General features: G+C 38.3%; 1 protein-coding gene across 2 annotated transcripts; it reads left to right on the top strand.

The window, feature by feature from the left end:
* Positions 1-1,479: 1,479 nt before the first annotated feature.
* On the top strand, positions 1,480-9,074 carry LOC134875894 (mucin-12-like). 2 transcript variants are annotated; one of them, XM_063900625.1, is made up of 10 exons: positions 1,480-2,001; positions 3,266-3,633; positions 5,335-5,394; positions 5,484-6,148; positions 6,255-6,319; positions 6,458-6,639; positions 6,947-7,128; positions 7,785-7,846; positions 7,976-8,124; positions 8,208-9,074. In XM_063900625.1, the coding sequence occupies exons 3-10, from the start codon at positions 5,352-5,354 to the stop codon at positions 8,294-8,296; spliced, it is 1,437 nt and encodes a 478-aa protein (XP_063756695.1). In that variant the 5' UTR covers positions 1,480-2,001; positions 3,266-3,633; positions 5,335-5,351; the 3' UTR covers positions 8,297-9,074. The 2 variants fall into 2 exon arrangements, with proteins under 2 accessions (XP_063756695.1, XP_063756694.1); XM_063900624.1 differs by having other exon boundaries at positions 3,230-3,633.
* The last annotated feature ends 4,890 nt before the right edge of the window (positions 9,075-13,964 follow it).

The raw sequence follows: 13,964 nt of genomic DNA, 5'->3' as shown, positions 1-13,964 counted from the left end.
TAGATCTGTATATATATGCTATATTCCCTCACTCCCCTTCAGCTTTCCCCTGTCACTCCCTGAAGGCCTTAATCAGGGGTGCATTGAACTCAGGTGTGGAGAAGGGGGCGGGCCACAGGGGAAGAAAGGGAGAGGAAAATGTTTGGGTGAGGAAAAAAAAAGAAGGAGAGGTTGTGGTCGCACAAGGAGCAGGGGAAATTGGAACCTAGCCTTTAGCTGTAGCGGTGTTTGTTTAATTTTAGGGAACGATAACCTTGAAAAAGGAGGGCTTGATGACTTATAGCTAGCCGGGTGGAGCCTTGAGTGCCCTGGAGCTGAGCAATCGTCAACTACTTACCCCAGCGTGAATGCACTATGTTGCCTTGGACAGAGCGAGCCGGTGAGAGTTTTGTCTGCGGATATTTTTTCCTTTCTTTTGCTGTGATTTTGCTTTACTGGAATAATTGGGTGACTTTGGGTGTTTTTTTTTTTTTGCTCCATGGGCACTTCAGCAATTGTAGCTAAAGGTGCATTTGTAAGTTGGACATAAATTACTCCAGAATATTCTAAGTTTGCACTTTGGTGAGTGTGGGTATGTTCACAATTAACTGTTTTATAGAAGACAGAAACTACATGTCTCTGTTTATTTTGAGGGAATTTTAGTTGTGATTCACACATCAGCCCACTCCTTGCGAGGTTGTATAACCCAGTAGCTCGAACTTCCTGTTTCGTCATTGCTTAAATACAGCATGTCCCGCAGACAATTTGCAGTGCTCTCGGAGGCTGTGAGCCAGGGGTACCGCTCGTAGTTTCCCTGCTGTGCTAGGCTCGCTAGCGTTGGAGTTGGTCGTTCCCTTTTCAAGGTGTGTAGCTTTACTTGAAAAGTTCGTTTTGAAAATGGCGTTGTAATTATATCTTCGACCAAATTGATCTCTTCTCCTCCTTCAGCCATTGTGGGTTGAAAAAAATAGCTTGTAGAAATCTACACAAATTAGCTCGCTCAAGTTCTAGTTCTGTTTGCTAGCTTTGCCCATAGACTGTATGGCTCTGCCTACTGCCTAGCTCTGCCTCTCAATAGTGCGTATCCAATCAGAAGATGTGCACGTGCTAACGTTAGCGTAAGCCTGCTAGCTGGCCCGTTGTCGCCACCTCGAAATCTGATTGGTTAACGCCACAGTTTTGTTTGCGTTCACTTTAAGCTACAGGCGCCCGCACTGTTGATTCTGAAGGCCTAAGGGCAGATTTCTTTGACCCTAGCAACACATTATGGCTGAAATATGATTGGATAAAAGCTCTAACATAAAGGCCAGCCCTCCAAATCTCGTTCTGAGGCTGGAAGCAGCGCAGCCAAGACGAACGCTATAAAATGAAGAGAATAGACTATGGGGAATAATTTAATACGTATTTGTGGAAAAAATATATCAAAATTTAATTTATATTCTGATAATGTTTAGGCCAGCAGAGAAGGCCTTGCTGGCCCTGACGGCCCACCACTGGGTTATCAAACTTGCTTTTATTATTGTTTATTGACTTTCCTGATATTTCCGTTATCTTTTCCACCCGGACGATTTGTGCTTATGTTTCTTTCTCTGGTCATTGTGTTATGGATTATATTTGTAATCTCTTACCAAATAAACAAATGACAGATAGATCTGTATATATATGCTATATTCCCTCACTCCCCTTCAGCTTTCCCCTGTCACTCCCTGAAAGCCTTAATCAGGGGTGCATTGAACTCAGGTGTGGAGAAGGGGGCGGGGCCCCAGGGGAAGAAAGGGAGAGGAAAATGTTTGGTGAGGAAAAAAAAGAAGAGAGGTTGTGGTCCAGCAAGGAGCAGGGGAAATTGGAACCTAGCCTTTAGCTGTAGCGGTGTTTGTTTAATTTTAGGGAAAGTTAACCTGAAAAAGGAGGCTGTGATGACTTATAGCTAGCCGGAGGAGCCTTGAGAGCCCTGGAGCCTGAGCAATCGTCAACTACTTAACCCCAGCGTGAATGCCACTATGTTGCCTTGGACAGCGGCCGGTGAGAGTTTTGTCTGCGGATATTTTTCTTCTTTTTGCTGTGATTTTTGCTTTACTAGAATATATTTTTGTGGCGTGACTTTGGGACTGTTTTTTTTTTTTTTTGCTTCCGTTGGGCATATTCAGCCTATTGTAAAGGCTGCATTTTAAGTTGGACATATAATTACTCCAGAATTATTCTAAGTTTGCACTTTGGTTGGAGTTGTGGGTATGTTTTCACCAATTAAACTGTTTAATAGAAGCCAGAAACTACATTGTCTCTGGTTTATTTTGAGGGGGAACATTATTAGTTAGTGAGATTCAACACATCAGCCCCACTCCTTGCGAAGTTGTATAACCCCAGTAGCTCCCGAACCTTCTTTTTGGTAAATAGGCTTAGAATACAAGCCGATTGTTACAACAGATCACTTGTTAAATAACAATATTTCTGTTTTAATCCTCTCCTTATTATTGTCCATGAACGATAGAAATGAAACTCCCTCTGAATCTGTGCAGGAACATTTTTTATTTGTCCCTGTCACAAAACTTCCTTCACCTTCACAAGACCTGAACAGACAGCTGGCATCACCTCTGAAATGCGTTTAAAATTATGCCAATATTAAAACTCAGACTTGTGGCGAGTACATCCATGTCAATATTGTGTACAAAGGTATTTCATTCAGTTGTAGAATGTTTCACAAAATAAAAAGCTAAGTAATGAGGTACGGGGGCTAAATTTCATGTAGATATAAACACAATTTAAGGAGAGTCCAACTGAAGTGTTTAACACATATTCAAAAAGTATAAAGTTGCATTCTAGCAAATTGCGTCACAGTAAAATATGTAAAACGATATTAGGATTAATATAAAGGAGACTCGTGTATTAATATTCCCATTCCACATGTCCCTTTTTTTGGAGTTCATTTATAGGTCAAGATGGCGTAATCAAGAGGGTTTTTTTTTTTAAAGAAAGATGACCTTGGAGCCTGAGGATGTTTTGAGTCCTGGTGCTATTATATTTAATGTGTCCAGGAAATAAGACTGACTACAAATTCAAATGTTCTTATAATTTCTCAACGTTTATATTTGTTTCTAATCTATAATGGGAGAAACTGTAATGTAACCCAGTGACCTCACTACTATTAAAGATAAGGTAACGCTACACATCACTAATATTTATTGTTTATTGAATTCTGAAAACGGGTTTGCTAAAAATTTTAAATTGGGGTTGCATTGTCATTGTATTCCAGGTCAGAAGAGGATATTTTAACCTGTTTAAATAACAGGTGCAGTTCTAAAGAAACAGCGGAGGATTTGGACCACACACCACGGACATGTCCTCTGTAACTCGCAGCCCAATCACTGCTGAGACTGTTATGGAAGAATGCAGCAGGAGGACTTTTCATGAGACAAAAGAAGGGAGTAAACAACGAGATGAAGCCAACAAACTGTCAGTTTATATAATTGAAAGATGCGAAAATATTTGAAGATATATTACCTGAGTCATGTCACAAAACAAGCACTATATAAAGGCATTAGAAGAACAAAGCCACATCAGCAATGTTTGCAATGTCAGTTGAACAAGAGAAGTAAATCCTTAAAGAAAAGCTGCAGGACACCTAAGAGAGGACAGCTATTTCTTATTCTCATTTGGGTAAGTAAATATTCAGATTTAAATGTGAACCTCTGTACACATTGCATATTAATATAAATGATTTACATCTTAAGGAAAATGAATAACAAGCTGTAACTGAAGTGTCAAACAAAATGGTCTGAATCAGAATTCTGTTTGTGTTTCATTATTTATAAATGTTTCATTATAAAATGCTTCATCATAAGTCATAAAATATATTTATTGTAATATAGTTTTTTGAACACGTAGTTGCAAAGTTCCACAATATGAAATTAGGTGGCTTTATATTAATCTAGTTCTGTTAACCCACACCACAGTGAGACTGCAGTTATACACTGTTTCTGTTAAAGATGTACATCTGTTGTCAAATTTCATATTGTGATGATGCCAGAATCACAAAGACCATAGGCCCAACATGTATGATTATAGCATGCTACATTGGTGGAAGAAGTACTCAGATTATTTATTTAAGTAAAAGTACTGGTACTACGACCTGAAAGTACTCTGTTCCAAGTAGAAGTCCTGAATCAAAGATATTATTTTAATAGAAGTACAGAAGTATTATTAGCAACATAGTATTAAAAGTAAAATCACTCAGTATGCAGAATGGCCCTTTTTACATAATTAAACATTTCCAGAATATTATATTATGTTGTTTCTATAATTAATAACATTTTAGTTTTTCAGTGTAGGGCCAATCTTTTCACCATTTACTTTGACTTTGTAAAATACTGGGTATATTTGTAAGATGGTACTGCATCTTATTTTATATCATATGTTTTTATGTCAGAAGTAACTAGTAACTATGAATGTAGTGGAGTACAAATACAAAATGTGCTACCAATTGGTAGTGGAGTAGAAGTACAAAGTAGTATAAAAAACAAATACTCAAGCATAGTATAAGTAAGTCAAAATAGTACTTATTACAGTACTTAAAGTAAGTAAATGTACTTAGTTACTTTCCACCAATGGCTTAGGATGTTTTTGTGAGTAGTTGAGATATGGATGAAGTATGAAAATGATAATTCATTTTAACACATTTCTTAAAGCTTTCTTCTCTGGGTGTGTCAGCATACAAGTATGTACCTTTTAGCCTGGTTTTATTCATGAATTGGTCATAAAATGTGACCTTAGTTTAAGATCATTATATCCTGTAATTTAACCACATTTTCTTTCTTAATTGAACCAACTTTATCCTTAGGTTAACCTAATTCTACTCTTAATTTAAACCTAATTTAATCCTTAATTTAAAATAGTTGTAATTCAACTATCAACCTCAAGGTGGTGGTAGAGTAGCATTCCGAGGATCAACAGCAGTTAAGCAAGATTTGTGCTGTGGGAGCATACCAAACTTAAATGGAAGCTGTCCAATAGTTCTTCAGATATTTCAGTCTGGACCCAGATGGTTGACCGACCAAGAGTCCAACATCCTTAAGAGATTATGACTTCCTTAATAAGTAATACATTTCCTATATCAATGTACTTTCACCTTTTTTCTTCATTCACAAAATTCATAAACATTAAACTTCTCTCAGTTTTTCAACTATTACCTCAAGCCTTTAACACATTCATCAGTGGCTGTTTAACCAGGGTAGATACTTATCTTTGTCCTATACAGCCCGAAAAGTTGTGGTGGAAGCTGAATCACAAACATTAACTTAAATCTTGATGTGTGTTTTGAAATTCTGCTGTTGCAAGAAAATGTAATTTTTGATTTTACAGATTCAAAAGTGAACAAGATGGGTTCCGCACCTATCTTGCCCATTTTGCTGATGTTTTTGGGTAAGTTAGAAACAAGAGTAACAAATAGGAGAACAACAGTGATTAATGTTTGTTTATTTCAAACCAACTAATATATTGTCTACAAAAAGGTGCCATTAAGCTTGCTGGTTCATCAACAACAACAGCTGATGGGTCAACTTTAACCAGTAGCTCACCCAGTTCCATTGGATCTACTACCAATGGTGATTTAACTGTAACCACTGGGTCAACCAGTTTCAGTGGATCAGCTACACCTGGAGTCTCAACTTCAATTGTTCGGTCGACCAATTCAAAAGAATCAACTAAAACTCCTGGCTCAACCCCACATACTCTATCACCCATTTCTAATGGATCCTCTTCAACTGCAAGTACTGAGTCAACAGGGGGTGATGCTTCAACTACAACTGTTGGGTCAAGTTCATTTACTAGGTCAACCAATTCCAAAGGATCAACTACAACTAGGGAGTCAACATTAACATCAAGGTCAACCGGGTCAAATGGAATGACTACAACCAGTGGGTCAACTCGTTTCAAGAAATCTACAACAAGTGGTAGTTCTCAAAAAACAACAGGGTCAACTGGAGGTTTGGTTACAACTGATGGCTCAGTTACACCTCAAGCAACAACTCGTCCTGGTGATGCAGGTGGTGCAGTTACTACAGCAGCAACAAAAGTTGTGGTTGTTGCCGCAACCTTGGTAAAACCATTTGTGGAAGAACTTAATAATCCAAACAGTACACAATACAAAACACTGGCGAGACTGATTGTATCGGTGGTGAGTACTACTTTTTTTGATAAAATCTGAAGTTGCCTTTTCATACTATTAGATTTTGAAAAACCATTCAATATACTAATTTATTCTTACTGTCTCTCCTTCACAGTGTGATTTAATCTACAGGAGAAAATTTGGATTTATTTTCATCCGCACATATATCAGAGGATTCAGGTAAGTTTTCAAAACCTAAAGGCATTGTTCAGAATGTAAACCTTAATCAAGAGTACATCGTGGGTTTCAGTGTGGATGACAAAACACTTTTAAACAATTGTTTAATCATGTGACTAAAGGATGTATGTTTTTGTGCAGGGGTGTTGTGGCAAGAACGCGAATGGAGAATATTCAAGCAGAGGTGGGACTGGTGTTCAACAATACAGTTTCCCCGGCGCAAATCCCAAAGGATGATGTTGTTATAGCCACGTTAGCAGAAGCTGTGAATACACCAAACTCCCTCAACCTTACTATCGTTCCAAACTCTATTCAAATAATTGGTAAGTAAACAATTGATATGTTAATGTATTCTTATCTATAAAACATGCATTGAACAGTACTGTTTGGCAGAATTACGATTTTTTTTAAGACACATACCATATGATGAAACGACTGAGCTTATGACATGTTTTCTGAGAATCTTTACCCACTAAAGACACAGGTGATGTCAAGGTCTGTTTTTACCCAATACCAATAGCCCTTTCATGCATTGAAGAAACACGAGTGCTCAGACCCAAATAAGTGGTGGTTAGACACATTTTTAAGCTCAAACTTATTTAAGTGTTATAATTGTTTTAACAACATCAGGTTCCCCAACTAAAGCTCCTACAACTCCAGTTACAACGGCTAAGACTCCTGCAACGACGGCTGCTGAAAAACTCACCAAACGGCGCCTGACCTTCAGATCTGCTGGAGAGATATTTAAAAATGACTTGCTGAATCCATCTTCATCAGCATTTGTGAATCGAGCTACATTGATAAAGCAAACGGTATTTTCTTATTTCAAAATTGATATGTGCATTAACAACAATATGCAGTGTTTTGACTGATAAGAATGAGGTCATTAGCCATAACAAAATGGATTTAAAATACTTTCACAAGATCTAGGTTCTTGTTCGTTGTTTCACTGTGGTTTTAGAAACAAGACATTTCAGGTATTATTTCGAAAGGAACTCTCTGTGACAACATCAAGAAATGGCGTTGTGTTTTTGTTGCTTGGTGGACACGCTTGCTAATTACATTGCAGTTGTTGGACAGACACAAAAGCAAAAGTTAGCAAACATTGATTTGCTTTTACATTTTTGACATCAACTTCTAGTTAGCCTAGACCAACACCCACTGTAAGAGCTTTGTTGAATCAACAAAAAGAGAGTACATGTCTAAGAACAGTTCCCCCCAGTCAACTGAACAGCTCTCCATAATCAGTTGAAATCGAATCCAAAAATGCCTCTGCTTGATTTTCTCCTAAATTGGATTAACTGAAGGAAACTGTCAATATACGTATATTATGAAGAACATACATTGGAAATATGTTGGTCAAAATATAAATTTAAGAAAAATGTTACTTATTTAATACAAAGGCAGTGCTGAATTGAGGAAAAGCACAGCACCAATGTTCACAGTTTGCCTGCTTGTGTTTCTGCAGCTCGAACCCAACTACCAAAAAGCATTTTCCTCTTTCCGCTTCTTGAACGTGATAATGTTCAGGTAATGTCTTAATGTTACATTGATATACTGTCATTCCAATTATTGGTTATAATTGGAATAATTACAACTTTTTAAAAGTTATGCAAGAGTATATATATTTTTAAATTTAGTCTTTAATTCCTTTTTCAGGAATGGATCTATCATCAACACTATGGATCTTCAATTTGCATCCACATCTGTTCCCAATGGCACTCAGATTGCAGATGTGTTGATTGGTGCAGCTTCAAACATCACAGCCTTCAACATCGAAACTACCTCCATTTCTGTGGATGGCATACGTAAGTTATATCGAATTCTTCTGTATCAAAAATCACAACATAAAAAACACATTTTTAAAGTAATTCTTCTTCATCATTTGCAGAAGTTTCCCATGGAGTAAAACACCGGATCAGTGTCCTCACCGCAACCCTCCTCGTGCTGTTGTCATGGCTCCTGCCACGCTTACATTAAGGCAGGGCTTATATCTCTGTGAAGTACCATGATTAAAATGTGTATAATTCTAATGGAAAAAACAAGAACTTTTTCATCATAAAATAATGAAACGAGTTAGGATTTCAGCTGCTGTATGTCTGGGGAGGAACTATCATATATTCATTTAAACTCTATGCTACCTAATTTATGTACAGGCAGGAACAGCTATTGATCACAGAGTACCATTCATGTTCATTTAACGCCATACAATTTAGACAATAACATTTGAACCCTTTTATGTCTATTTATACATACTACTTTCAGCATGTGTTAAAATTCAAATAATGCAGTAGCCTGCGCTAGATTCACATTTACATTAAGAGTATTTTTAATGTCTGACAAATTGCATCTCCTGGCAAAAAATATCTCAAACTATTGTTTGTACTCAGCAACAAGCCAGAATTGTTTTTATAGAATGAATCTAAATTATCAATGAATTTCATCAAACATGAACTCTTTAATAACATTTTAAAAGCCGTTTTCTGTAACATTAACTCAGATTTATGTAAAGTTAAATAATTACTACTGTCAGAAAAAAAGGGTGGAATAACTTTCCATCACTGTTGTTATCTGTATGTGTTTATATTATTATTTATGTTAAAGCTTTTCATCTGTTTTTTTCTCCCCTTTCATTACCTTGTTATATTAAAAAAAAATGTTGTATTGTACTTAGCTTAAGAGGGTGATGGGTGATGAATCATGTATTTAATATCAGGTATGTGGTTAAATAAATTAAAGATATTAACAAATTATCAAACCATGTCATTTTCTTTCGATTTGATGTAGGCTAACACCTGCAGTTTAAAGTATAGTAGCCATTCTCATTTGTACTCAATCAACTAACTGATACAACTATTGTGATAATCAGTTCATCGTTTTCCTTTTTTTAAGCAAAAATGTGGATCATATGAATGTGAATATTTGTCGATTGATGTTTTGACTGACACTTTACTGATTTAAATATAATAAATTAAATAAAAGAACCGTCAGATAACCAGGGTATCGCCGGCACACTCGGCGACACACTTAATGCAGGAACAGAGAGAAATCTTAATTTCTATTTTATTTTTTTGGGCCCCCTCCAGACCGGCCCGGGTGCAATTGCTCCCGTTGCTACCCCTCCAGAACTGGCCCTGTGTGTAACCCACTCATCAACACATCGTCTTTTTCACCCTACCGCAGCCAGCACCCTCCATCAGAGGGCAGTGGTGATGGCGCTATAGACGTCCTTTGTTAGAAGAATAGTGGGGTGAGGAGGCCGGAGGCCAATCTTTTAATGAGCTGGATGTTAGAGAGGTGCAACATAGATTCTGTAACAAAAAAAAAGTTCTGTAACCAAAATCAAGTATATCAAGTAACTCAAGGATTATGTTAGCCCTCATTTAATGACGGACCAAATATATTACCACATCAATACAGCCTTCATTTCCCCAAGAGGTATTCCCATTGTCACTTTTAATCGTTCAATACAAGATTTAATTTGTATACATTTCACTTGAAAATCCACTTCATATGTAAACCAATATCTGAGTCAATAGGTTTTACCTGGAATTCGATATATCTATGCAAGAAAGTGCTTTTCACTGTTCTAGTGTATTGCTACAGGCCACAAAGACATTCTTCAGCTTCGATGGGTATGTTTTGGTATATTTGCACGGAAAAATACATTTGTACAAGCAAGCGTGCCGACATTAGTGTTTGTTCGTGCACACCAAATGACTTCGAGGCATTTAAGGATACTTGTTAGTATTAGGCGGAATGTGTAGCCAGCAGACAGGGTGAGATATCAACCTTGCCATTGTTAATGTGAGATGACAGGGCATGACTGTTGTAGCACGGGGACTTGTCTGAAGGGGGAGGGAAGAGGAGCAGCTCCTGTGTGGCCTCTAATGGATGGTCACACCTTTATGACCATGCAAGAGTAGATATTAAATACTTGGGGCGTGATCTGTGTGTGTGTGTGTGTGTGTGTGTGTGTGTGTGTGTGTGTGTGTGTGTGTGTGTGTGTTTTTTGGTCTGTTAGCATTTAAACGTGTTTTAAGGATTCTAAACCAAGGTAATTACCCCCGAGGAGTTCAGTGAGGTCGATCATTGGCTGCCTCATTATTACAGTGGAACATCCCATTAAACTGTGTATGCTTTGTAGTGGATCAAGGTGTGTGTTTATGCTTCACCATTAAGGGCTCAGATATGGTCATGGCCTACGTAGAATCATCACTTGACCCTGCAGTTCAGTTTAAAGTACTATGTTGTCTTTAACTCTTGATTTACAATGCTTCTGTTTTGGTCTACTCCAACTGCTGTATGTGAGTGAGATATTATGTTAGAATTATATTTCTAAACTTCTGAGAGAGAGCTACAAAGTAAAGGAAACATTTCAGAGTGCATCTTCACATCGTGACCTCATAGCAAACTAAATTCAGTAAATATTTCATTGAGGGTTGCTGGTGGCATATTCCTGTTTGTGTGTGTGTGATCGCAGATGAAAAGTTTGGATGAATAAAGCATATCTTGCTCCATCTGAGCGTAGGGGGTGGGGGGGGGCTATCCTTGGACTGTGGGAGTTCAGCTTGTTAGCATGCTGCTGAGTGACTGCGGATCCTACTTTGTTCTTCATGAAATTTTCACGGATAATTGGATGTTATGACGATTAATGTGCATTAGTTTTACAGAGCCGCAGGAGAACTGCAAAAGACTTTGACTGTGAACAGCTGTCTCTGGCCTCTTCAGGTGCCAGTTGTGATTTTATTAGATCATACCATGATGGCTTTACCTGATAAACTGATTGATCAGCTTACTAACTGATTTATTTGGTTCATTCACTTATATCTTTATGATTTGTACAATGTTCTTTCATGTACCTGGGAGGATCTACAGTTTAACTTCAATATCATTTGTTCAAACTGAATGCAATTACAGAATTTAAAGGGGCCATATTATGCTTTTTGGGGTTTCCCCTTTCCTGTAGTGTGTTATTTATGTTTCTATGCATGTAATAGCTCTGCAAAACCCATATCCCTCCCCCCTGCCTGAAACGCCTCGATTGGACTCCTTTCTTTACTTCCTGGTTCACACTGACCTCGCCGTGGTAGGAACTGAATTCTAGCCAATAGCAGTGCGAGCCGCTCCGTAAAGCTGACCCGAGCGGAGGAGCCATGGCGAGGAGAAGCTGCCACTTTCGCTGAGAACCAAAACTTTCTTTGTTTGCCATACCTAAGGAAGAAGATGTGAAGAAGTGGCTTGCATTTATTTTTACCACTATTCCCCCGGAGCAAAAACCCAAATTATAGTTGTGTTCTGGACATTTCAGTGAATTGTGGAGCTGTTGTGGGAGTTGAGCCGCATGAACACTGCTTGCCTCGGCAAAGTTGCAAGGTAACGCTATCAACGCTACGCTACCAAGCTTTCAGGCTGTATGCACACTAACTTTACCTAAATTGTGCAGAAATACGGCGAAGGTTTTTCATTCACAACACGTTAATCTCTTAAACCCAGACGCAGCAACTGATAAGAAACAGCGTCTCAGGGCATGTTAACATTTAACAACCTATTAATGTGGCATACCCACTGAACGGGAAGAAACTCAGCTGCCAGACCATGTTAACCATTTTTTACCAAAACGAAACATAATTCCAACACCAAGCGTCTACATCAGCACTGAATGAAACCGAGCTAACGCTACATAGCACTGAGTGAGCTACAGCGATTTTTTTGCTTCATGCTATCTGCACATATCATATGAAACCTGAGATTCCGCAGATCCCATTGGCATAAGTCTCGTCACTGTAAGCCCAAAAGTCACTGAACTAGCAGCCAAGAAAGAGCAAGAAAACAGCTTCACTTTACAGAGCCATAAACAGTCTTACCTTTGCTGTTTGTGATCAAAAGTTGTGTTCAAGGGCATAACAACGCTCCTGAAGGTTAACCCGATGTCTCTGTGTCACTTTGAAATTATCACTGATAATCCATCATTATTTATTTGTAATACTGATACGGCACAGCAAGCGATGCCTTTTTTTCACCGTTTTTGCAGGGGCGGGACATTTGACAAATCTCTCAGCGGTTGACCAATCACAGCAGAGTCGCCAGCTAACCAATCAGAGCAGGGTGCGCTTTTGCAAAGGTGGGGGCATGGGCTCTTCAGAGCGTGTTCAGACGGAGTGAAGTGGTCATGTATGCACAGGCAGTGTGAGGAAAATAAAGCGCTTTTTCAACATTGAAGCATGTAAACATGTCATAGTGGAGCAACAAAATACATGTATGGACCTGAAACGTAGAACAACAGGGGACCTTTAAAAGAGCCATTCTTATTTATGTTTCACTTTCATCACTTTTAGCTAAACTAAATTGGAGTACCTTTACTCCAATTTTACTTGCGCATATATTTTCTACGGATCAAATTCAGACTTGCTACCGGCTCCAATTTGACACACACACACACACACACACACACACACACACACACACACACACACACACACACACACACACACACACACACACACACACAGAAACTTCCGTTGTGGTATAAAATATTTAAATGCAAGCTCCAGTTCAGAAGGTGCAATTACAGACAGAATGCTGGCAAGAGGTCATGGATGGTGCACGCTCTGCCATCATATGCCTCTTACTTGCGCATATATTTTTCTGCCTTAATTTAAGACAGAAAATAGAACACAACAACTTTATTCTGCCAGTTGAACTACATAAATAGGCTGTGTTCTGATCTGTGAGTTATGTAGGCGTCACATGTTGGTACAAGTTTCATTTTGATACATTATTGATGTTGGCTGAATTATTCAACATTGCATGTTGCATTGCACATGCATTATTTACAGGATTGTCTGTTAAATCATTTTCTCAAGTGACTTAATAAGTAAAGAAAACAAATAAGCTTTCTTAAAATGATTGATTTAGGTCCACATCCTTGCTGCCTCCCAGCTGTAGTTCTTTAGCTTTGTCTGCTGGGCGCACAGCACAGTATTGCTGTTTTTAAAAAATTGACCCCTTCTGCTCCACGCAAACTGCTCCTGTTCTGCCATTCTGAACACTTGAATGGAGTCGTCTAGTAGCAATGAAAAGATCACATCAGTTCAAACACAAAGCAAGCTCTACGGGTAGAACCTGTCAGTGTCCCAACTGGCAACACGGGTAAAGGGCACATTCATTGTACTGGGATGAATATTGAACATTTTATACTTTATATACTTTTTTATACAAAATGTTGTGATAAGTGCAGTTCAAGAAAGAAAACAAAAAATGTGGCATGTCATACCCTTTAGTCATTTGGGTTTGTTGTTTATGTCTGATAAAATAGCCTGACCACCTTTCTATCAGAATCCCTTATTCATATATACTTTAATTGATCTTTAGCTAAAGTTAAATTCCCCATGATAGAATAAATAAATACGATTTTCACAACGTTTGACCTGATCAGACTAGTAGCCCGGCCTATACTGACTGACACAAGTCATGGATTAATTTAGCCTCTTGCTATAATTGGATAGGAGGGTGAACACAAAGGAGACCTATTACTTAGTGGGATCAAATTTGAACTATGAACTCTTGGCCAGCTGGCAACCAACACACAGGCAATAAGGCTGTGAGCAAGAAGAGTGGACTGCAATCAGGCAAATACGATTCGGCA

Source organism: Eleginops maclovinus, chromosome 14 (assembly GCF_036324505.1).
Source record: "Eleginops maclovinus isolate JMC-PN-2008 ecotype Puerto Natales chromosome 14, JC_Emac_rtc_rv5, whole genome shotgun sequence".
Taxonomy (NCBI): Eukaryota; Metazoa; Chordata; class Actinopteri; order Perciformes; family Eleginopidae; genus Eleginops; species Eleginops maclovinus.
Note: the sequence above shows the minus strand (reverse complement) of the source record. Positions and strands in the feature narration are given on the sequence as shown.